At 32.5% G+C, this 26,295-nt stretch overlaps 1 protein-coding gene across 7 annotated transcripts in view; it reads right to left on the bottom strand.

Moving 5' to 3' along the window:
• Positions 1-26,295, bottom strand: part of LOC114324883 (acetylcholine receptor subunit alpha-like) — a 195,524-nt gene that overhangs the window by 141,043 nt on the left and 28,186 nt on the right. For 6 of the 7 annotated variants that reach the window (XM_050662853.1, XM_050662850.1, XM_050662854.1 and 3 more), the window contains one exon: positions 7,554-7,734. The exons of the other annotated variant lie outside the window; for it this stretch is intronic. In XM_050662853.1, coding sequence (XP_050518810.1) covers positions 7,554-7,734 — 181 coding nt within the window. The remainder of the gene's footprint in view (positions 1-7,553; positions 7,735-26,295) is intronic. 7 annotated transcript variants of the gene reach the window in all.

Here is a 26,295-nt window from a genome sequence, read left to right as displayed (position 1 = left end):
GGATGATGTTAGACTGTTCAAGATTGTTATCTTTTATCAAATCTCATATTTGTTGACCTACAAAGATATCATGTTTGATTTTCGCATCACTCAGTCCAGCAAACTTCAAAATACTCATCAAAATACATATGAAATAGTAAGGGAAATTGTACATGGAATAAAACATAACGTTTACTCTTCTTTTAATTTTGATTATATTTAATAGTTTGTATTCGTATATTTAAGGATTAAGAAAGTTCCCGTTGAAATTGTTCCTGCTATGGCAATTATTGAAAATTAGATAATAACTGGATAGTATTAACACAGGTGTACGAGAGACTAATAAATTTCATTAAAGAGCAAAATTGGATCAAATCTTGAGTTGTAAACCAACATCTATTTTCATTCGTGGCGGATGAGATAGCAAGGAAATTTCATTGTGACAATCCTTCTTAATATATGCAAATAACCATATTATGACGTACATATTGGAGTAAGATACTGAAAAGGACAAAGACTGTAGCAATGAAACGAAATCCATTTATGAATCTAATAATTTTTAATAGAGGCGGGAACTTTAAATAGCGCATTATTTTTGTAATAGTAATTCTTCTTATGCGTCCTTATTAAGAAAAATTACCTTCCTCTTTTAATGGTACTGATACAGGTACTGACAACTGAACAGACAAATTTAAACTGATAAGACACCGCACACATCTTATGGAAAAAGTAATGTCACTCAAATGAAATAAAATTTACATGAATAGATTCGTCTGAAAATTACAATCATTATATGTCATTGCGCCAACTGTGAATTTTGATTACTAACAGCGTAAATTGTAGTTAAAGTTTATGGAAATCACAATTTGAAATCTATTAAACGGTCATATTATTAGTTTAGTCGCTATTGAAGATAGCTTGACCTAGCGTGAGGTTGACCCTTATTTCATGTAATTTATTATCTATAAAATAAGAGACCTTAATACCTGCAGAAAGATTTTAGACCAGGGCGCATCTGTAAAAATATTAGTACATTTGGACGTTGAGAAGTGACACAAATTTTTTTGCAGAAATTGCTTGAAAATAACTCAAATAATATTTGAGTGTTCCTTCCTCTCAAAAAGGTCCGGAACATTATTTAAATAATCAAAATGTCAAAAAATGAAGGAAAAATTCGAATTTTTTCTTTGTTTTTTGATTATAACTTTAAAAGTATTCATTTCCGAGAAAAGTTGTACTGTTATAAAAGTTGCGTAATTAAATTTCATATAGTATAGAATTGGTTCGAAATTTAAAAAATAGTCACCCTTGTTGCAAAATAGCAATAATTGCGAAAAAACCATACAAAAACAAGTAGTATTCGCATTTTACGTTTTTCAACCATTTATGTTACATTTAGGACCTTCATATTTCACCCAGAAAAACTTTATGATACAGTTAAATAGTACTGTAAATTTCATTAAGATCGGTTCAATAGATTTTGCAAAATAAATTTTGCAATCCAGCTTTCGCAAAAAATGATTCATTTTTTCAAAATGTTACTGAACTGAAAATAAAGCAGATAGCAAGTTGACTGCAGATAGCAGTTTTTGAAGTTATACTTCTTTGGGCGCGATTTCATTGAGGGTGAAATTTTAATAATCTGCGCGCATGCGCACACCGACAGTATGGTATTAGTCGTTATACGGGCTCTGATTGGGTGTTAAAATGATCTGTCAATAATTGTTCAATATGGAGGTTATCGGTAAACAAAAATATTGTATATATTAGTTTTTATTGTTGTGAGGACAGAAATAAAATCAAATTTATAATTATAGTGACTTTTTAAATAGTTTTGAAAAGCTGCAGGTACGTAATTCTAAATGTTTCAGTTGTATTCCAATAAAAAATTATGTTCATACCTATCTATTTGGAAAATGTAAAAAAAAATAGTGTAGTTACCTATTAGTAGGCAATGCATTAATTTACATAATCTAATTACGAACAAACTTTCTACAAATCTTCATCTAATATATCGTTTTCTTACTCTATATTTTGTTGTATATTAATTCGACAAAAATCAAACTAATAATTTGATTAAATTCATATAAATAAACAAAATGTCAAAAAGTTTATGGTGTAAACGTTTAGTTTGTGTATATTCCCACATGACGTATACGCGAATGTGGTGCAGTGGGAAATCGCTCCGACTTCCGTACGGCGCGATAGACGTGAAGTGGGTTCAAGCCCCAAGCAAGTTGTTATTTTTTTATTTTTTTATAGATTTTATGATTGTAAGTATATTATTATATAATTGATGGATTCGACCGTTACTTGATGGATGTTCATTTTATCTCACAATAAAACACTGAAAAATTAGTGTATCCACCACCACAGAAAGAACCCAGTACCTTCTGCTCTCTCACATATACTGGCAAAATAACAACAAAAATAGCCAGATACATAAAAAAGAAAGGAATAACACCAGCTTTCAGAACTAGCAACAACTTAAGCAAACATATTAAAAACAATAAAAGCCGAAAGAGAAAGCAACTAGAGAGTGGTGTGTACAAACTAACTTGTGGTGACTGTCCGAAAACTTACATCGGTCAAACTGGCAGAACTTTTGACAAACAGATAGCAGAACACAAAAGGGCTTTCAACAATAGAAAAACAGACACTTCTACATACGCACTTCACCTTCTAGATCATAATCATTCTTTCAATGAAGAGTTTCAAATTCTACATATTCAAAATAAAGGCCTTAAGCTATCACTTTTAGAATCAATGGAAATTAATAAATTGAAAAATACAGATATCATTCTGAATGACCAACTCGAGACAAACAGCTCCCTACTCCTCAACTTCTTCAGTTAAAGACTTAAAAAGGCAAACACATTGTAAAATATATCACTTGAGAAAGGCACTTTGCCGAAACAGCTGTAGTAATAACATAGTTGTAATAAATTTTGTGGAAGTATAGAAAAAAAAACGTTTTTCAGTGTTTTATTGTGAGATATTATTATATAATTTTTTTCAGAAAATACGTATTTAATTAAAATTTTTGGCAACAATTATTATTCAGAAATCATTTGTGGCATTTTTCAATGTGTTTGTGTGTGTTTTTTTCTTTTATTTTTTTAATTTTTGGTATTGTTTTAATAAAAAATTTTGGAAAGTAGTAGAGAAACAGTTTCTCTACTACTTTCCAAACATTTTTTTTCAACTGTTTAAAGTATATTGATTTCGTTGAAAGCATATAATAGAAGTATAACTTCTTACGTACGTACAAAGTACACACATTCTTTTTTTGCGTATAGAAGTGTACTGTACCTTTTATTTGCAATTTGCAAAATTAAAATCGATTAACTACCACGGCGTCAGGAATTTTTTTAAATAAACATTAATTATTGGTGCTATGCGCAGGACAGCGGATAGTTTGCTCTGATTTGGCATTCCAATGACCTTTGATAATGATTGATACATTTTAATTTTTATTACATTTCAATATTAATAAATAAATTTGTTTATTGCAAAATAAAAACACACACTCTATCTTTTGAAATAACACTTTTTTTAGCAAAAATTATCTTTGTTCATATATTTTAACTTAGAGAATAAAAGTTTAGTATTTTTAAACATATGCAATTGTTTAAACAATATTTCACAAACAATAATAAAATTAGTTTGATTTTTGTGGAGTTAAAATATTAAAATACAACAAAATATAGGGTAAGAAAATAATATATTAGATAAAGATTGGAAGAAATTTTGGTGGAAATCAACTTGTGTGAATCGAACATCGCTGTCCTGCGCGTAGCACCAAAAATTAATGTTTATTTAATAAATTTCCTGACGCCGTGGTAATTAATCGATTTTAATTTTGCAAATTGCAAATGAAAGGTACAGTATACTTCTATAAGCAAAAAAAATTAAACTCGCTATCTGCTATATTTTCAGTCCTGCAACATTTAAAAAAAATGAATTTTTTTGTGAAAGCAAAACCGATCTTAATGAAATTTACAGTGTTGTTTTACAATACCATAAAGTTTTTCTGGGTAAAATATGAAGGCCCTAAGTGTAGCGTAAATGGTTGAAAAACGTAAAATGCGAATACTTGTTTTTGTATAGTTTTTTCACAATTATTGCTATTTTGCAACAAGAGTGACTATTTTTTAAATTTTTAACCAATTCTGTATTATAGGAAAAATTTAATTACGCAACTTTTATGTCAGTACAACTTTTCTCAGAAATGAATAGTTTTAACGTTATAATCAAAAAACCAATAAAAAAATCGAATTTTTCCTTCATATTTTGACATTTTGATTATTTAAACAATGTTCCGGACCATTTTGAGTGGGAGGATAACTCAAATATTATTATTTGAGTTATTTTCAAGCAATTTCTGCAAAAAAATTTGAGTCACCTCTCAACGTCCATCTCAAAACAGATGCGCCCTGGACTATTTATGAACTGCCAATTCAGAAAATCTTTTTTCTCACTTTAACTCACGTACATACCCATTTGATATTAGATTTATTTATATCAATTTACGCCGTTATTGAGAGATTGGGAGCAATGATAATTATTGTATTTTCAAGACGAATCTATACATGTAAATTTCATTTCATTTGAGTGACATTACATTTTCCGTAAGATGTCTGCGGTGTCCTTTAAAAACAATTAGTTTAGATTCCAACTTCAATTCTCTATTAAAAATCAACACACGAGAATAAAAAGTAATGACAGACAGCTCCCAGAATTAAATAGAGCCAAGATGATGATTCGTTCAGAAATACCGCTGTCATTTAACTGTATATGTACAACTATGAAGGCATCCTGACAATGAAGAAATAATCATTTCGTTGCAAAACGTAAAACGTGCCTTCTTATCTTTCAGTTCGTTCAGAGAGCACCATAAGTACCCTGACCGGTTTCAAACCTTATAAGTTATCATCAGAGGGTCCATATATGATTATCTCTGAACAAACTAAAAATCGGGCTGCCAGTATCGATTCAGAACATATATCAGATGTCGCCACGACATCCGTACCATCATGATATTTCGTTGTGAATCGATACTGGCAGCCCGATTTTTAGTTTGTTCTGAGATAATCATATATGCGCCCTCTGATGATAACCTAATAAAGTTTGAAATCAGTTAGAGTACTTATGGTACTCTCTGAACGAACTGAAATATAAGACGGCTCTTGTTTCGTTTTACAACGAAATGATTATTTATTTCTATTAGTTTTACTCCTATCTGAGTATGGATGGACGATTTTTCGTTGGAATTTTACCGCGCTGGACAAGCAAGAAGTGAGATGCAACTTTTAGATCTCCCCCAGCCTTCTTGGCTCCAGCAATTCGTTGGTTTTCAAATTTTAGATACCACGCAGGTGTTTTCTTCGTGGGAAACCGAAAAAAATAAATGTTTGGAATAATATTTTTATATACCCAATATAAACCTTTTCTTGTTCTAACATTCTAACCTATTACGATAATCTCATAGTCACTAAATATTATACTAATTACTGCACTAATATAAAAAGTTAACCGCAAATCTTAATCGGCAAAAATCTCAACATAAAGCTTCAGCTCAGTTTTATAGAAAATTGACTAGTTTTGTTTAGTTTTGATTAATTTTGTATTTGAACATTTTGCCAACAATGTGACTACTTATTAGGTCTGGATCCTGCATACCAAAAAAAGTTTATAAATAGCAAGCTAAAACCTTTTTAATAGCTTAACGGTGTCTAGTCAGACAAACTTTGATGTAGTGGAACATTGGAACAGGGGAAATTTTAATTGTGGAACGTGATTTTAATTGTGGAATTTGTCATCCTGACATGTTTACGGTTATGAAAACTAGCAGGTTGTTATTAAGTTTATTCAATAGCAAACTTTATATAATGTACGTAAAATGTTTGTCCGACACATATGTTGGGCATTCTAAATGGTCCGACACGTAGAACATCTTAAATGACAGAGATTATGTTGGTGATAAATAGCAGTCTAATTTTTGCACGGGAGTTTAATGAAAGTGTAACAAATCAATTGGAAGTTCTGTCCGACAAATTCATGGGACGTTTTCGTAGTCAGACGTTCGAAACCTGTTATGTAACCTGTTCCACAGTTAAAACTTCCCCTGTTCCAGTGTTCTCGTACATCAAAGTTTGTCCAACTAGACACCGTTAAGCCATTAACAATGTTTCAGCTTGCTATTAAAAAACTTTGTTTTTGGTATGCGGGATCCAGGCCTATTTGAGATATATGAGTAGATCAAATCATGGACACCTATCCATGCAGGCCTGGACACCGCGTACCAAAAAAAAGTTAATTAATAACAAGCTGAAAATTTTTTAATAGTCGGTGTCTATTTGTTATAGTCGGACAAACTTTGATATATGGGAACACTGAAACAGGGGAAGTTTTTCAGGAACGTGATTTGAATTGTGGAACCTGTCATCCTGATTGTTAAAACTAGTTGGTTGTTTTTAAGTTTATTCAATAGCATATGTACTTTATATAATGTATAAAAAAATGTTTGTCCGACAAATATGTTGGGCATTTTAATAAGTCCGACACGTAGAACATGTCACATGACAGGAATTATGTTGGCAATAAATAGCAGCCTGACGTTTGCATGAGAGTTTAATGAAAGGGTAAAAAATCAATTGGAAGTTCTGTCCGACAAAATACATAGGACGTTTTCGTAGTCTTACGTTCGAAGCCTGTAATCTGTTCTACAATTTAAACTTACCCTGTTCAAGTGTTCCCGTACATCAAAGCCTGTCCGACTAGACACCGTTAAGCTATTAAAAAATTCAGCTTGGAATTAATAAATTTTTTTTGGTACGCGGGATCCAGGCCTAATATTTCTCATTCTCACTAGGGTGGCAAGTGCTTTATCGACAAATTGTAGATTTAGTAATTATTTAATTTTTGAGTAAACCGGTTTCTAAGGTTTGCTAGCCACTTTTTTAAATACAAAATATTAAAACAGATGTGCTGCTTAGTAATTCTTAAGAACTGTGATTTTCTGCTAACTCATCGACATTTTTATAACATAAAATATTCGTAATTCATTTTCACATCGAAATTATGAGTAGATATTCTATATCATTCGTGTTGCAAAGTAATTTGGGGAAAACTTGTTAGACCGGTTGCTGTCAAGGTTACCTAAAAGTCAAGTTCAAGGTCACGTGAAATTTAAGATGTTGGCAGTGACCTTCAAATCACCTTGAAATTACCTTTAACGGCCCCTCCGATGCTTACATGACGTTAATGTTGATTGCTGTTTATCCAAGGAACTGTTCAAGGTCACGACAAGGTTACTTGAAGGTCATTTTGAAGGTTACTGTCAAGGTCGTGACTTTTACATGACATTGATCTTGACCTTTAGGTAACCTTGACCGCAACCGGTATAACAGGTTTCTCCCACCCTACTTTGCACCAGGAATGGTACAGAATATCTACTAGTATGTCTTTAGGAGATAACGAGGACAAGAATATGTCTTTCTAATATCTTAAGAATACTACAAGCAGCAGCAGCAGCATAATATGGTTGAAATCATAAAGTACATGCTTCTTACCATAAAACCGTCATACGTCCAACTACCAAACTTTAGCACGCAAGTCTGCTCGTCAAAGGGAAAATACTCTACATCGATCTCGCACGAGCTCTTGTAAATAGCAGGCGGCTTCCACTCTACCAGCCCTTGGTGATAGATGGTGGCCTTGGTGGCTAAGGTCACTTCGAAATTGCCGTCCGCGCTGTAAGGGAATGAACTAGCGACAAACCAACCACCAGAACACTAAATAACTACCCCGTAGTATCTTAGCTTGTCTCATTTCTAGGGATGCTTTAGTAGAGCATATGTGACAGTTCGAAAGAGTCTCTGAGGTCACCAAAATTCTACTCTCTCTTTTTCTTTCTCTAAATATGTTTAAATGAGCGATATTTTTTTTCTTTTCCAAACGACGGCAACGATGTATCGATATAGTAAATATATCGATATATTTATATCGATATTCAATTTTCGATATATCGGAACATATATCGATATTTGAGATTCAATGTATCGCCCACATAGAATTAGATTAATATACCATATTGGCAAGTATGTAATATTTTTCAGAACAAGATATTTTGCAATATTTGACATATAGAATATTTCTACAAAATCTGATTTCCAAAATAAAATCATTCAGAAAAGTAAATAAATTTTAATAGTTTAGTAATGTCAGACGCTGATAAATCGTCCCAAACGGACAATCCACTGGATACAATAGGTAAGTATCTGGGTGGTATCATTTTATTGTAAGGAAATAAATACGAGATTACAATGTTTATGACTTGTTTATTCTAAAATACCAAATAATAGACACCATTATTATCGATATACTCTATTATAAAAGTTAAGTAATAAATGTTCCATCGGGCCGTCTCAAGTATTATTTATTAATTTAAAAATTATTTTATTTTTATACCACAAGTTCAGTGTCAATTGACATAACGTAGATATACAGTATGGTGCAAATGAAAAGAATAAATTCATTATTTCGTAAACCGGTGACTTTAAGAAAAAAATCCCAAAACAGGTCGATTTTTATTTTTAAATTAGGATACCTTGGCATATATTTCATACTAGTGACGTCATCCATCTGGGCGTGATGACGTAATTAATGATTATTTTTAATAGGAATAGGGATCTTCTGCTAGCTCATTTGAAAGGTTTTTAATTCTCTATTCAGTAGTATAAACATTCATATAATTGAGTGGCCGTTTGCCAAAAGCTGATATGTCCATTTTCCATTTTCTGAGCAGAGCAAATTCAAATGTCCACGATGTCCATAAAATCAAAGTTTTACAAATATCATATTTATATGAGTTCACATATAAGCTAAACCTGTAATTTAATGGCCGTCGTGGCCATTTGAATTTGCTCTCCTGAAAAGTACCAAAAGTGGACATATCTGCTTTTGGCAAACGACCACTGAATTATTTATACGGGGAGACCAAAAAAAATTTTTTAATTAAAATATTTGACAAAAAAAAGGAATGTATGTAATTTATTTAATTCAAAATACATTTTACTGTTACCCGAAAACAGAAAAAAATGTTTATCTACTCTATGTCATATTATGTATAAGTTTTTAGTTTGTGAAAACTGTCATTCTAGATAGCAGCGCGTGAACGGTTTAAAGTGTGCGTGAAGTAACAATGTATTTTAAATGGGATTTTATTTCTGCATGAAAAAATAATGAAAGTTTGCTTGATAAACGTATGTCCGCAAATGCTTCGTTTTCGAGATAGAGGGTGTTGAAATTTTTTTGACGAACTGACGATTTATTTATTACTCTAAAACCGGTTGAGATGTGCAAATTAAAATGGTTGAGAATGAAATTTGGTGGGTTTTAAGAGGTAGTTATTGCGCATTTTTTTAAATACTATTGGGAACTTAATATTCACCATTGGCGCTCATACGGGTAATATGATCCTTATGTGCGCCAATGGGGAACATACAATTCCTAATTATTATATATCAAAAGATTTAAAATAACTACCTCTTTATACTCACCAAATTTCATTTGCATAACATAACCGCTTTTATAGCTATAAATAAATCGTCAGTTTGTAAGAAAAATTTCAACAAAACCTATCTCGGAAACAAAGCATTTACGGAAATACGTTTATTAAACAAACTGTCATTATTTTTTCATGCAGAATTACCCCTTAAAGCTTTACATACTTATTAAAAAACACCTTGTATTGAGGAAAAACAAGACTAGTTGTTAAAGTACCTAACTTTGTTATTACTCAACATAAGCGAATTAATCAAAAAACAGAATGTTAAGAAAACCTGGGGTATTCCACAGGGTGTGGTGAACTTTGAGAAAAAATCACAGTTTGATTGGTACACCCAGTATACAATGACAATTTACCTGTCTAGCAACAATATTATTACAGCATAGGGCTATACATATTAAAGAAATCACTTAAATCGGTTAACAGGTTTATTAATTTCGAGACATCAAAAATGATCGATTTTTAAGGTGGCATGTTAATTTATTGGGGAAGTGTATATACGACGTATGAATTATTTCCGTAGAGTACTTATGTATTCAATAAATTATTTGTACTCTAATCCCTATATATTCTATTAGTAGCATACAAATTAATAATACTGCAACATGAACTGACCACTGTGGAAAGTTGCCATGAATATCATGTTAATTTCAGATTAAAAGGACCACAATGAACTAGAGATTAGATCTATTTTCATTTACCCATTATCAATCTACTGTGTATCTGGTCTATGTGTATAGGAGATTATCATTTAAAGCCACATATTATTTTGGAAAATTTAACACCCATAAAATTGTAGTTCATATAAATTTAGATTATTAGATCACGTTATAGAGATAGTACACATTATGATAGGCAGAAAAAGTACGCATAACAATACTAGAGGAAAACTAATGATTAAAATATTAATTATATTATGAAATATAATAACGGATGGGATTCAATACGGGATTGTGAAAAATCGTACATTGGACAGACCAATCGGAGAATCCATGTTAGGCGAGAAGAACACCGAAATGCCATCAAAAGGAAAGAAAAAAACGTCGTTCCTTGCACAACATGTCGCAAATACAGTAGGCGATATCCTAAATCTGAACCAGACGACGATGCTAGTCAACATGGAAATTAAAAGGAAACGTGAAATAAAAAAATATATAGAAGTAGAAAAAAATTACAATAGTTTAAACCAAAGAGATGATCAGATGATGCTCAAAAGCTTCCAACAAAACGTTATAGAAGAAAAACATAAAAATAAATCAGGCAACAAGACCGACGAGTAATACTACTCCTACTTATACATATACAGGACCAACAACAAGAAGCGTGACTAGCTGACTTGAAAATGCCAAGTGCGGCCGTGACGAAACGTCATCAAAGCAATGGTTTTCCCAAAACCAAAACTTTATCGCAGTAAGAAAACCCTTACAAGCACAAATAAACCAATACAGGGTGTTTGGTAAAGAATGGGCCATAGCTTAACCTCAGGTTCCTGAGGTTAAAATAGGCCGATTTAAGCTAACTTACCTTAGTACAAAGCTTATAATAACCGAGATACAAGGTGTCAAAGTTAAACTTTTTTTAAAGTTATACTTCTTTAGGCGCGATTGAGGGTAAAATTTTATTAATCTGCGCGCATGCGCACACAGACAGTATGGAGTTCGTTACGAAATGTTTTAATTTATGTATGTATCAGTCCAGAAAAGGTGTGGAAAGGATATATTAGTGTTTTTAAATATATTTTTCTATAAACGTGATAAAAATGCCATTTATAGCACTACATAGGAGCGTTAAAAATGCTACTTTAAAGCACCAGTGCTTTAAAAATTTTAAGGCACTGCAGTTAAAAGTGAATTGTCAAATTGTGAAACGTCAAAATATTTATATTTCATTTATTATATATAATAGTCGAAATTAATTATAGGGTTTTTGAGGTCGCTAAACACGAATATCTGGCTGGCGAAGCCGTGAGAGGTATGGTCGAAGGAGGGCCGTAAATACGATGTTAGGGGCCCCGGGCTAAAGGTGATCTGGGGGCCGCCTGTTGGGGGTTTGGGGGTTTACCCCCAAGCCGAAGACGGGGTCCGGAAAAATATTTGATATTTAACCCCTTGAAAACGCATTTTAATGGATTTCTAAAAAAAATTTGAAATCACCGTATTTTTTATTCGCTTTAAAAAATTTAAAAAAAAAACAACAAAATGAACAGATAGTAAAACAAAATGAAATAATATAATGAAACAATAAAAAGAAAATTTCCTGAAACTTCAAAACCGAATGGAAAAATATGAAGATATGAAGGTTTATTTAGAGAAAATGCAGGAAGAGGAAAATCAGATTGCTGAGGAGATACAGAAAATTGAAAAGGTGGAAGAAAAATTCAAGAATGCGGTAAAATTCGATATGGAAAAAATGGAAGAAAAATTGACGGAGATAGGAAAATGTCAAAAATGGGGAGACCGTCGTAAAGTAATTGTATACAGCTCTAATGAGAGCAGAATCCTATTTGACGAGGATATTAGAAAACGATATCCGGTACGCGTATTTACGTTTCCGTATTCATTTCAAGACCGGGTAGTTTTGAAATCGGCACGTAAACGGCGCAGCATATCTGCTTTCAAACACGTATGCATTTCAAGACGTTTAATTTTGAAATGCGCACTGGTTTGTAAAAAAACTTCGCGCGTAAAATTATCACAAATACGTTCATGTTACGTTGTAACATTATTTTTTTTTATTTGAATTGTTTATCACAAATAGCTCCCATCTGCAGAATAACAAATTATTATTCATTGGATATGTGGAAACAAAACAATTTTGTTACCAAAGTTACCTTCTTTTTTTCTTTATAATTTTTCAAAAAAAACTCAAAGTAGTACCAAAATCCACTAGGAAGAATTTCCTGTAGCTGGCTGTATACCATTAATTACAAGTAAAATTTAATAAAAAATTTTGGTCTTGGTAAAAGACCACCAAAGCTATTTACTTCTGTACACTCTGTTGCGCCTGTCGTCAGAAAAACGTCAGTACCTGGATTCATCGGTGAACAATATTATTCCCCAATCGTAATTATTTCAAACAACATCTTCACGGACAAAATGCAATCTTTACCATCTATGATCTCTGGTCAATAATAGGTCAGTGGGTGCCCTTCTAGGACACAAGTAGTTTGTGGCAAGTCTTTTCCTTATCGTATTTTGGCTGATTCTAAAGTTATAACGATCTAAAAATTCATTTTGTAGAGTGTACAAAATGTCACACCTTTGTGTTAGTGTGCCTGTCAGCTCTTGTAACATAATGACCTAATTTGTTACCTTTGACCCACTTACAACGTGTGGGAGTCATATGTTATCCTAGGGCCATATCCTTAGGGATTATATCCATCCTTTGGAATTTGCTATGTTAGCATTTTGATGTGACTTTTAGTCCATTTTTGAAAGGCTTTGACCTTCGTATTTTTTGGTTGGCTCACCATGTTCTTGCAACACTGATGATGCTCTTTTTAGAGCGAAAACGTTCTGTTCGATGTTTGTAGCCCTATAGGGCTTTTTAAAATAATATACCTTTTACCAAGACCAAAATTTTTTATTAAATTTTACTAGTACCAAAATATCCTGTCAAAATAAACTATTACGATACGTATACATTTTGTAGTAATGCACAACAATATAGGTACTTAAAGTGTTATATTAAAAACATATTCTAATTTCAGCTAAACAATTATTGTTCGGCAAACATATTTTTAGATATTTTTAAAGCTATTTTTAAGGAAGCAATATCAGAGGAAGAACAGGATATATCAATAAACGGAAAAATCTTGAAAACATAAGATTCGCAGACGACACCGCTATTTTTGCAGACAGTTTAGAAGCACTGCAACGATTAGTACTTAAATGGATTACATCAAGTCAGTTTAAAAATGGACTACGAATGAACGTTAAGAAAACCAAGTTCATGATTATTTCTAAGCAACATACAATAAGGAGGCTAGATATCGAGGGAAAACAAGTAGAAAGAAAGAATAACTACAAATATCTGGGAACCTGGGTAACAGAAAAAAACGACCAAGGTCAAGAAATCAGGACACGAATCGAAATTGTAAGAAAAGCATTTATAAAAATGAAAAAAATGTTTGTTAATCGAGACCTTTCTCTGGAGCTGAGAATAAGAGCCTTAACATGCTACCTGTTCTCGACTTTTTTGTATGGAATGTTCTATGCACTTGTTTGTAGAATTCCAACGCCACATGTTTCGGTACAAACCCGTGCACATTTCGGGGGTTGGCAACACCTTTTTGGAGTTAAATATGTATCACCGTTTCCACCGGTGTCCGTTTAAAAACCGCAATGGCTTGAAACGAACACGTAAACGGAAATACGCTACCCGGCACCAGGTATCTCATACAGCGTCTTTGATCTAATATTCGTGTCCAGCGACCTTAAAAACCCCGAGATAATAATTTCAAATACATATTTTCATAACGATTTTCAATAAAATTTCAGCAGACTATGTAGATACCAGGCACCAGGTACCTGGTACATCTTCTTCGACGCGATATTAGTGTTCAACGATCTCAAAAACTTAGATAAAACAAGTTTCAAAAATTTTTCTAACGAATTTCCATTAAACTCGAGGAGACGACGTAGATACCGGGCATCAAGTACTTCTTACATCTTCGCCGGCCCGATACTCGTGCTCAATGATCTCAAAAATCCAGGGATAATGCATTTCAACTATTTTCATAACGAATTTCCCTAAAACTCCACAAGACGACGTAGATACCGGCCACTAGCTTCGCCAACAGGATATTTCTATTCAGCGACCTCGAAATCCCACCAGTATGAAAATTGAAACCGAGTTGTAAATTTTTATTTTTTGAACAGTTTTATATGTACTTTGGAAAATGGATTTTCCGCCTACAACCATGCAATTATCAGTAGTAATTGCACAAGAACTCTAAAATTAATGAATTTTTCCCGAGTGATATTTTGACAGCTTTAATTTCACGAGCCGAAGGCGAGTGAAATTAGTTCAAAGTGTCACGAGGACAAAAATTCTATTTTAATCTAGAGATCGGGTGCAATTTGTTGCGATTATTTCATGAATAAAACTGTTCAAAACAAAATTTTATTGTAATTTATTTATGTAAGTACAAATTAGTAAAATTAAACACACTGTTGTTATAAATATTTGACAGTTGAAAGTCATCACTTTTATAATTTTCATCACAAATAATCATTTGTTCCTCATGTCCAGTGGTCAATAAATTGTCCTAAAGCTCTCCCGAATCGATTGCAAAATAGGGCAGTCAATGAGGGTATGTGGCTCCGAATTCTATCCTACTATATCGATTTACGTGATATTTTCACAGCAAGTAGGGAATAGCCTAAGAAACAAAGTCTACCCTATGCCGATGTGTGCTTTTGTCTTGGTGGCGGTTCCCACCCCTTATAGTGGGTGGAAAATTTTTTGCTTAAATAACTACGGAAATTGCTAGAGAGCCTAATACTAAGCAAAAACTGTTCTATAATTTTATTTCCAAAACTCAATACTTCTTGAGTTATTCCTGGTTGAAAATTGGCCATTTTCATTGAAACATAACACCTTTTCAAACGGTTTTTTGCGAATACCTTAAAAACTATGCATCTAACTAAAAAAACTATATAAAACATTTTTGTAGCTTATAAAATAACAAAGAGATTCTTTCCTTTATGAATATTCTAGTTATAACAGAAAAAGAGATATGGTAAGTGAAAAAAACTTGTTTTCTTGGTTCATGCTCAAATCAGTGTATTTAACTTGAAATAACAGAGAAACGGTCGATTTTACGTGTATAATGCTACCAATAACATTTGTTGTGTTTGAAAAGACCTTTAAAATAAGCAATATTAAATGTCCATTACATTCAAACTATGCGAGATAAACTGTAAACAATTTGATGACTAACGTATTTTAAGAAAAAAATTGAAAATTGAAAGTATATTTAACCCCTCACCCACAAGAATTTAAATGCATCGTTTTTCTTCTACAATACATTTTACTATAGTGATCTTTCTATGTTCAAAAAGTTGGGCGGGTTTAAAGTGAATGGTTTTTGAAAAAAATAAGATAAAATTATTGAGCGCATTTTAAAATTTTCTTAAAAATCTTCCTTTTTCTCCATGTAACTCGAAAATGATAAGAGATGCCAAAAAAAAGATGCCATGCAAAAATGAAGATAAACATTTTGATTTTATTTTTTATAACAGTATCTCTTATCATTTTCAAGTTACATGGAGAAAAAGAGGATTTTTAAGAAAATTTAAATATGCGCTCTATAATTTGATCTTATTTTTTTCAAAAACCATTCATTTTAAACCCGCTCAACTTTTTGAACATAAAAATGACACTGTAGTAAAATGTATTGTAGAAGGAGAACGATGCATTTAAATTCTTGTGAGTGAGGGGTTGAATATACTTCTCAATTTTTTTCTTAAAATTCGTTAGTCATCAATTTTTTGCAGCATATCTCGCTTAGTTTGAATGTAATCGACATTTAATATTGCTTATTTGGAAGGACTTTTCAAGCACAATAAAAGGTATTGGTAGCATTATATATTAAGTTACGGTTGATGTGATAAATCCGGTCTGTATTAATAATTACCGGGTAAATATTAATAATAACCGTAGCAGCTGGTTAATATAATTAATAATGCCTTTATAATTAGATTTACGGGTTATTATTACGTTCCTAACAAATCTGATTAATGTAATAAAAATGCATTTTGGGCTTCACCATTGTTTATTTATGAAATTTAATGATAAGGTTAAACACTTAAACAGAATTTATTAATAAAAAAACTCAACTAGACACCTTATACGTAAAAACAAACCCATACACACGCATTAGGCTTTAAGTTACTAGACTATAATTACTTGTTTTTATAGATAAGGCTGTCGTGACACTTAGAATTACAAAAAACGCTTAGTTTTTTGCGTGTGCAGCATTTTTAATTGCATTGGCCACTATAATTGCAGTGGCGGAATCCTTGACTGCCTAAATTCGAATCTTTACGAACGCATTCACTGAGGCTTATTTCAGTATCAGGCGCTTCGTTGACTGAAATGACTGTTTCCTTGCAGGTGGTAAATTCGTTTCTTGCATGAAATTCGTTTAAAATACCGTGCTTATTGCCTAGCTTGTATAGCTTTTCATCTAGAACAGAAATAATAATGACAATAATGTTTCGGCTATCGGCTTTAGCTCTATCAACTTCTGGAATTCGCACTCTAACACTTTGACGTACTTTTTCAACATAGAATATATTATTAGAATGCTTTAACATTCTGTCAGATTCTTTTACTGTGTAAGTGACTGTTTAGCAAGATGCCGAGTCTTCTGAATTTTCTTTTGATGTTTTGTCAATAGCAGTGCAATATTCTTCGTCTTCCTCATTTTCTTTAACGTCAATACTGACATTGTCTTGCTCATTGACAGCAATTGTCGCACACGCATTATGTTCGATTGGACTGTTAGTGTTACCTGGAATCCTCGGTTGAACTGTTGAGTTCCATATCACCAGGGTGCTTTGCTCCATCATCAGCGTCATCAGATTGATCTGCTATTGTCGCTTCTAAATCTTCTTCTGATTTCAGATAAAGTACCAGGAGGTAAGGATGATTTTAATCCTACTTTAGCCTTATGTATTTAATACAGTTAATAGTGTATACACAGTGGCCGCTTCCCACTACAGATTGACTAACACTGTGGTATGCGCTATGCGCCGTATTTAACTTGGGTATGTTACAGTGACTAATAAACCTCCCTACACTCCGCAAGCTTCTACGCACTTAACGGTATTGCAATTTATCGCATTTACCGTTCTAATCCGGAATTTATTAATAATTACCGGTCGATGTGATTAATTCTGGCATATTTATTATTTTTACCTAGCTATTCAATTTGTATGAATAGTAACCGGTAATTATTAATAATTTCCAATTAATCATACTTACCGTAACATATACATAAAATCGACCGTTTCTCTGTTATTTTAAGTTGAATACACTGCTTTGCATGCACCAAAAAACAAACTCATTTTACCTACCATATCTCTTTTTGTGTTATAACTAGAAGATTGAAGAAGGAACGAAGCCCTTTGTTTTTTATGAGCTACAAAAATGTTTTATGTAATTTTTTAGTTAGATGCATTGTTTTTAAGGTATTCGCAAAAAACCGTTTGAAAAGGTATTATATTTCAATGAAAATAGCCAATTTTCAACCACGAATAACTGAAAAAGTATTGAGTTTTCGAAAAAAAAAATTATAGAAAAGTTTTTGCTTAGAATTGGGTCCTCTAGCAACTTCCGTAGTTGTTTAACCAAAAAATTTTCCACCCCCGAGAAGGCGCAGGAACCGCCCCCAAGACAAAAGAACACATCGGCATAGGGTATACTTTGAATAAGGAGATATTTTCAGGCTATTCCTAAAATTTCATTAAAATCCATGCAGTAGGATAGAATTCGGAGGTAATAACCTGTTCTTGCGGGGTTCAAATGGGGTAGTGAAGCGCAATACAAGATGCTGTTTCCAGTTAGCATCTCTAGCCTCTCCTACTCAATTCCTATCCTCACCTCCACGAAGTGCGGCTTGGGCTGCACGGGTGAACCCTGGAGAACCTGAGCAACCTTACCGGAGATTGGGTAACCAACCCCAGTGGAAAGTAGGGTCAGGGCTGACGAGGAAGGGAGAAATGGTCCTCCGAAAAGGGGGTTGGGCGATAGGCCAGTAACCTATTCTTGTAAAAAAGTACTACTACGAAACCTTCAGATAGGCCTCGGAATGGACGGATATCAAGACGACGACTTTGGCAACGGAATATGGAATTGCTGAATGCAAGAATGCAGGGAAGAAGACCTGTTGGAAGACCTAAAAAGAGATGGGAAGACGAAGTCGATGAGGATGCCAGGAACTTCCTGGGAAGGCGTTCATGGAAAAGAACAGCGGTAAATCGAAATGATTGGAGAAGCTTGTTGAAAGAGGCCAAGGCTCGATTTGGGCTGTAGTGCCATTGGATGGATGGAACCTGTTCTTGCTCTCATTTACTGCCCTAAAAGGTTTTATAACGATCCGACTTACTTTAAAAAAGTTAGAGGATTAGACGATTTTAGTGCTTTATATCACAGACGAGTTAGACTTTGCATTTGACAAACTAAGCTACATTCTTAAAAACAAAAGATATCCACATCTTAAAACCAAGGTATTACTTATACCTACAATCAATGAGTACTCTTTGTTCTTACTTGTGGTTCACAAACGTGGCCGTTTACAAAAGCAAACATGGACCAAATCATAAAAACGCAAAAAGCAATGGAAAGACAAATGTTGACATACGATTAATGGATAAAAAGAAAACCAAGTGGATAAAAGAGAAAACAAAAGTTAGGGGTGTTAGACAAGAAGTTGAAAGATTGAAATGAAGATTTTGATGGAACAAAATTCTTACAAATTAGGACTGTAGAAATATAATCGAAGCAGAGGAAGGTTCCAAATGAGATGCGCAGATGATATCAAGAAACACGTGGCTCTATGTGGATGAATAAAGCGACAGACAGAGAAGAATGAAAAAGGATTGGGGAGGCATATGTCCAAAGATGCACCGAAGAAGGCTAATTAGATAGATATATATCTCCGCCTAATTATCGAAAATGGATTTATTATTTTTCTAAATATTATTCGTGAAAATTAGTAAAAGTAATAATATTTAATAATTAAAATTCAATTGGATTTATAATTGCATTTGGTTATTTCATTTAACGTAGAGTAATTCAGACTCATTAAATATTATTAAATTATGAAGACTCTTCTGTAATAGTACATAAGTAATGCCTCGTTTCTAAACGCAAATACAATTAACACAGAGAAATGTTCTCTTTGAGGGTAAATACTCTTTTGGCTAGATAGTAATAATAATTGGAACCGGTTAGAAATGTCTCTATAAAAATAATTATGAGATATAATATAGTAATTATCTGAGACACTTAAAAGCTATATGGCATACAAAATTTTACGATTTTCAACTAATTGTCAAAATTTAACTAAACGAGGAAAAAAAGTATAAATAGGCAAATGGAAGGGATTTTAAATACCTTTCAAACTAGCATTTGGAAATTAACATCCTTCTTAGTCCACAGTACATCGTTCTTTTTTGAAACTGGTTATAAAAAAGTGTTAAAAATGGTTTTAACTGCTTTGTTTGAGCAAGTCTACCATTTTCTGAAAATTTTCAGAGTGCAGGTTGGACTCGCCTTCGCTCAACCTGTAGCTCTAGCGCGGTTACGTTTAGTTATTGCAAAATTATAATTTTTTATGTAAATTAAAAGATTATACGATATAATAAAATTATTTTTGTCTGACAAAAAAGAGAGCGCGGTCGTAGAGTCCGACACCCGCAAGATGTCGGACTCTAGTGCCGTACACTTTTGTTTTGGTATTTAGTCAAACTGTATTTTGTATTTTTTTGTTTTTTGTTAATTTTTATTTATTAAACTTTGACACAATTTTATTTATTTCTAATACGGTACAAGGTTCGCCGGGTCAGCTAGTATTATTTATTTCTGTTCTTTCTGTCTCTTACAACATGTTTGTCTTCAGGTTTCATTTCAAGCTATCACATCTGCTCATTTGTGACTAGAAAGGAAAAGGAGTACAATACCTTAAAGAGTCTGTGCTGATGATGCCGGAGTGATATGATTATAACTACACACTAAAATGGGTGATACACAAAAATAAAATAAAAATACTTTTAAATACTTCACACGATTTATATATTTTAAAAAATCCACGAGGAAAATAAAATTCTTGTAGCTGGCTATATACCAGACATCACGAAAATACTAGATCCTTTGTAAAAGGTATATTTAAAAGTCACTAAATAAAGGTTACATTACATCACAGACCGTTTTCGGATTAAAAAAAATCCATCATCAATGTTAAAAAGCCCTAAAATAAGTATAACCTAATTAATTAAGAAAAACGTGATTTAAAATGTTGACTACAGTTAAAAAATGCAAGAGGTCACACTTACAATAGAGTGCATGCCTGAACCACCAAAATGTTTTTGGCAAAATATTGGCGCAAAAAATACAGATGCCGATGTTCTTAATGTGACCGTTTAGAATTGTCTTTCAGGAAAGTTGCTTTCGTTCAAATCAGTTGACACTGTTATAAACCAGGATGTAGTCAATTATCATGAGTTTTGGATTCTTTGGAAATGCTTCTTCTTCTTAAGGTGCCTTCTCCATGACTGAAGGTTGGCTATAACTACAGCAAATTGCTCTTTATCTTGAGCTGTTCTTTGTATCGAATGTGTGTTCATGCCTGTCCAGTCTCTTACATTCTTCAGCCAGGAGCATTTTCTTCTTCCTGAACCACTTCTTCCTTCCACTTTCCCTTCCATTATGAGTCGTAAAAAGTTGTAACTTTCTCCTCTGTAAATATGTCCTAGATAACTCGTTTTTCTGTTTTTTACAATATTTAGGAGTTGTCTCTCAGCTACATTCTTCTTAGCACCTCGTTGTTGGTCACGGGCTCTGTCCAAGAGATCTTCAGCATCCTTATAATAATAATAATAATAATAATGACTTTATTGCTTTTTTTCAAAAAAAATACAAACTAGACAAACAGTAATAATTATAATAAAGCAAAAGGCGACGTTCGCTCTTAGATGATGTTCCTAGAAACACCAGCTAAGAAGCGCTCTTCCACGTAACCGCAATACAAATAATTACTATTCTAGTGTAACCTAAAGACCTATTTACATGCTAAAATAAATTTATCGTATATGATAATAACACTAATTATCTATTTTGATTGAATAAATTTTTATTGAATAAACTTTGCAATCATTTAAACGAATGTAGCCAAATTTACTGGTTTATAATCTAAATTTTAATTTTATGCTATTATTAAATAGAGACTTTTTTACGTTGGATTTAAATTGAGAGATGGGTAAAGTTTTGAAATTTTCAGGGATCATATTGTACAGATTAGCAATATTGTAAGAGAAGCAAGATCGAAATAACGAGGTTTTATGTTTCGGTATATTAAGTTTATTTTTGAATCTGACATTAATATTATGTACTTCTGACCTTTTTTTAACTTTTTTATATAAATAATAGGGCTTTTTGGTTAGCATTATTTTATGAAATAATACTGATCCGTGAAGAATACGCCTGTTACTAACATTTAACCATCCTAGATCTGCAAGATGCTTAGAAGTTGGATTTCGACGTCTGATACCACAAATGAAACGGACACACATATTTTGAATTCGTTGCAAACGATTCTGATCTAGTTGTGTTAATGCTGGTCCATATATTACATCACAGTAATTAAACTGTGAAAGCACTAGACTATTGCAGAGCATAATTTTAGTGGTTCTATTAAACATTTGTCTATGTGAGAATAAAAGTTTTAAATTACAAAATGCTTTCTGAATTATTGATGAAATATGATTAGAGAACGTTAGGGAGTCATCTAATATGAGTCCCAGGTTTTTTTCACAATTAGATAGAATTAAATTTTCGTTATTGATTTTTAAATGTATTTTATTATTTACTCGATTTTTCTCTATTCTACGTCCAAACAGCATGGCTTTGGATTTTGAGGGATTTATGCCTAAGCAGAATTTGTTTGAAATGTCTGAAATAGATTTTAGTTCTTTATTAATTTTAGAACAAGCATTTTCAACTTCTGATTCTTTAAACTCTAAGTACAATTGTGTATCATCTGCATAATAGTGAGATTTCATATAATTTAAATAACTTGAGAACTGGGAGGTGTATATCGAAAACAACAAAGGTCCCAATATAGAACCTTGCGGAACTCCTCGTGATAGGTATATTTTATTTGACGACTTTTTATTTAAAAACACGCTTTGAGATCTTTGATCTAAATAAGATCTTTGATCTAAATATGATCCTTCGAAAAACCCACATCTCGAAGGCTTCTATATGCCTCATACTTGTAATTCCGACAGTTCATGTTCTACTCCACTACTCCATATAGCAATATGTCCACATAACAACTTAGGGTTCTGCCCTAGGGTTATCGATTATATGTATATATTATGGCAATATGGAATAAATGAATGTTTTTACAAATTGGTATCGGATACCAACGATAAGGTACGGTGTATTAGGAATTTTTTCATTCTTTGAAAAGCGGACCTAGCGTACTCTATCTTTGTACAAGTTCTATCTGTTTGTTATAGATATGAATATTAATGTCGGCATTTGGTGCACGTGAAACAGCCATTGCTTTTGTTTTATTTGTATTTATATTTAGTATTTAGCCCCAAGCTATCTCTCTCTCTCTCTCTCTCTCTCTCTCTCTCTCTCTCTCTCTCTCTCTCTCTCTCTCTCTCTCTCTCTCTCTCTGGTTATGACATTCAAAAGTCGTTGCAAACACTCAGCACCGTCCGGTGTCGTCTGCGTCTCTTGTTTACGTATTCTCCGTTGATTTTTATTCCTTCTTCAATATTTTAGAGGGAATTTTGAAAGATCTTTTTGAAATATATATTAAATAATAGTGGAGAAAGTAAACAGCCATGACGAACTCCTCTTTTTATTGACATTTTTGATGTTAGATGATTGTCTATTTTAATTGACGCCATTTGATCCCAATATAGGTTTTTACTAAGGGTCACATTATTATGTTCTATACTCTATACCATGTTGCGTTAGGGTTTCTAGGAGTTCTGTGTGTTTTACTCGATAAAACGCTTTTTCTCAGTCGATAAAACAGAGAAACACGTCTTTTCGATGATCTCGGTATTTTTGTAGTACTATCTGGAGGCCAAGTAATGCCTTCTTTGTACCGAGTCCCATACGAAGATATGCATATAATCGACACATATGCATACAATCCGTAAGATATTTTTTAAGCTTAAAATAGTCCAACATTCATTTTACTCATGCGACTTCGATAGCAAAAGAATTTTTAATTAGAGATGATAAAATTTCAACCCTTTTCCATTTGCCATCAAATATTCACTTAATAACAACTAGTGCCGTTCGGCTTCTATGAAAAATTCTATTAAATGCAGCGAAGAATGCTGATTAATCTTATAAATTATTCTCTAGTATTTTCGATTTGGAAACGAATGCACAGTTTTTGTAGCAGAAGAATTTAACTGTCTTTTTACAGATTGTGTACATGAATTTATAAAAATAATACATCTGCCTCGAAAAACTTAGAATACAATACAACATTACCTATATTAATTCGGTTTTATGGCGTTCTATGCCTTTCCGTTCGTAATCGTCACTTCTTTCTATTGTAGCAGTCTTCCTCGCTTGAATTTCTTTTCGAAATCGCCTTGGAAATGCCCTTTATCCAAATAATTGCTGGTCTTCCTTGTTTTTATTTTTCTGTGGGGGTCCATTCTAACACTTTTTTGGGGATTCTTCTTTGATCCGTTCGTCGTAAGTGTCCGTACCATACTAGCTGTTGTTTTTCGATGTCATCTGTGATTGTTCTTTCTATTTCCATTTGTTGTCTAATGTCGTCGTTTCTTATGTGTTCTAGTCTAGATCTTCTTGTTGACCTTCTCGAAAACTCCATCTCAGTGGATAGTAATTTATCTTTGTACCCCAGGCTGCGGGAGAAAAAACGTGATATAATTCAGGAATTTTTGAAACCCATCAGGTGTTGTAAAGGACGATGCCAGGAATAACTTATAATAAAATGCAACCAAAAATTTTAGGAGGTTTTTTATTTATGACGTTTTTCATTTGTTAAATTTGCAATTTTTAAAGATTTTTAATATTGCAGCTTAAGATATTCATTTTAGAGAAAAACTTTTAAATAGAAAATTGTAGTAAATTAAAAAACCTACAATTTGAGCTATGGCAAGTTTAATTTCGTTAATCCTTTATTGCAAAACAGACTGCGAAAGATCCAAAATGGCCGTTTGTTGCAATTGCAATATTTATTGTAAAAATAACTTTTATTTATTTTTTAAGGCTTTAAAATGAAATTCTTTCAATACCAAACATAAAAAACTTCGAAGAGTTCGATTGGTGAACGTGTGGCTTAGATATTATAACTTGTTTATAAAAAGGGGTCAAATGTGGAAGTCTATACCTTTTTGAAAAAAAAAAATCGTAGAAAGTTTATCCAAGATGCACTCTCCTTCTAAAGACTTATATTTTCATATTCTGATGTAAATAAATGCGTAAATCATTTTGGAACCTCTTACTTTGGGTTTGAAAATAAGGGGGCAAATTTCGTTATAAACGTTTAGAACTGAAGCCGCCCCTGTACATCTTATGAGTTTCTAACTTGCAGATTATTGTTGCCGAGGACAAAATAAAGATTGAAAACAAAATAAAAAATTTTTACGATCAACTGAAGCGGAGATAATTGTTTTTGATTTCTGAAATCGTAGTGACTTTATTTATAACAATTAAGAAATTATTTCACAGTCATTGACTAAAGAAAGACTTATATTATCTTAAAATACAAATTATTTTAAACGAAAATTACATTTTATTATTAAAAATAATTTTTAAAGTGTAGTGGAGGTTTATTTTTCTTTAGGAATGTGATTTATTGTGTCGGTTGCCCTTAGCAACGGTTAACAACTTATAGTACATTGAATCGCGGTTTTTGCTCCAAATTTTAAAGCACTGCTTGGATTGACATGAAATTTGGCAAACACATAGATAACATGTCAAAGAATAAAAATGATAGTGGGCCTCTGTGTGCTTTTGCACTGTGGGGTGTCTTTCACCCCTTATAAGTTGTGAAAACATATTCGTTCAAAATAAGCCCGGAAATGGATAAAACGTCTAATTCTAAGCAACTTTTATTTTATAGAATTTTTTCATTAAGTTAGTACTTTTCGAGTTATTTGCGAGTAAATCCGTTCATTTTTCAACAAAAAAACCCGTTTTTAGGCGGTTTTTAGCAAATAACTCAAAAACTAAGTATTTTATTGGAAAAACATTCGTAACAAAAATATAGCACATTAAAGATTGAAAAAAATGATGTATGTATACATGAACTCTCTAGACCCAGTAGAAACAAAATTCTAGTTAATGAAAAATATAGTCCTGTCGCCAGGGGGGGTACAACGGCCTCGTTAATTCAGATGGACTTACTCAAGTTTTTTTTATGTATTTTGACCCGTAGAACACGAATTTTTTGGGTAACAGTTGATCCGAATGTCGATAAGATTGTTATAGACCAAGAACTTGAGGAATCAAATAACAGCGATTTTTGGCAAAACAAAACAATATTTTGTATTTTTTGGGCCATTTTAAGTAAAAAATATTTCTACAAGTTTTTTCGTAGGATGCACAGTTTTCGAGATAAACGCGGTTGAACTTTAAAAAAATCGAAAAATTGCAATTTTTGAACCCGAATAACTTTTGATTAAAAAATAAAATAGCAAGTCTGCTTACCGCATTTGAAAGTTTAAGTCAAATTATATCGGTTTTGATTATTTGCATTGGTAAAAATTTATTTTTTTATTGTTTAACAAAGCTATAAACACGTAGGGTTTCCCGTGCTTTTACATGCGTTTTAACGCATGTAACGTAGAAATAGTCTTGATTGCACTAGTACCTATTCTACCTACTCGTTCGATTTTAAATGAGAAATCATAGAAACATCACTCACGCACTAGTTGTTTGTAGCTTTGTTTAACAATAACACAATAAATTTTTAGCAATGCAAATAATCAAAACCGACATAATTTGAC

The sequence above is a fragment of the Diabrotica virgifera genome, chromosome 9 (assembly GCF_917563875.1).
Source record: "Diabrotica virgifera virgifera chromosome 9, PGI_DIABVI_V3a".
NCBI lineage: Eukaryota > Metazoa > Arthropoda > Insecta > Coleoptera > Chrysomelidae > Diabrotica > Diabrotica virgifera.
The sequence above is the reverse complement of the archived record's forward strand: the minus strand, read 5'-3'. Positions and strand labels throughout refer to the sequence as shown.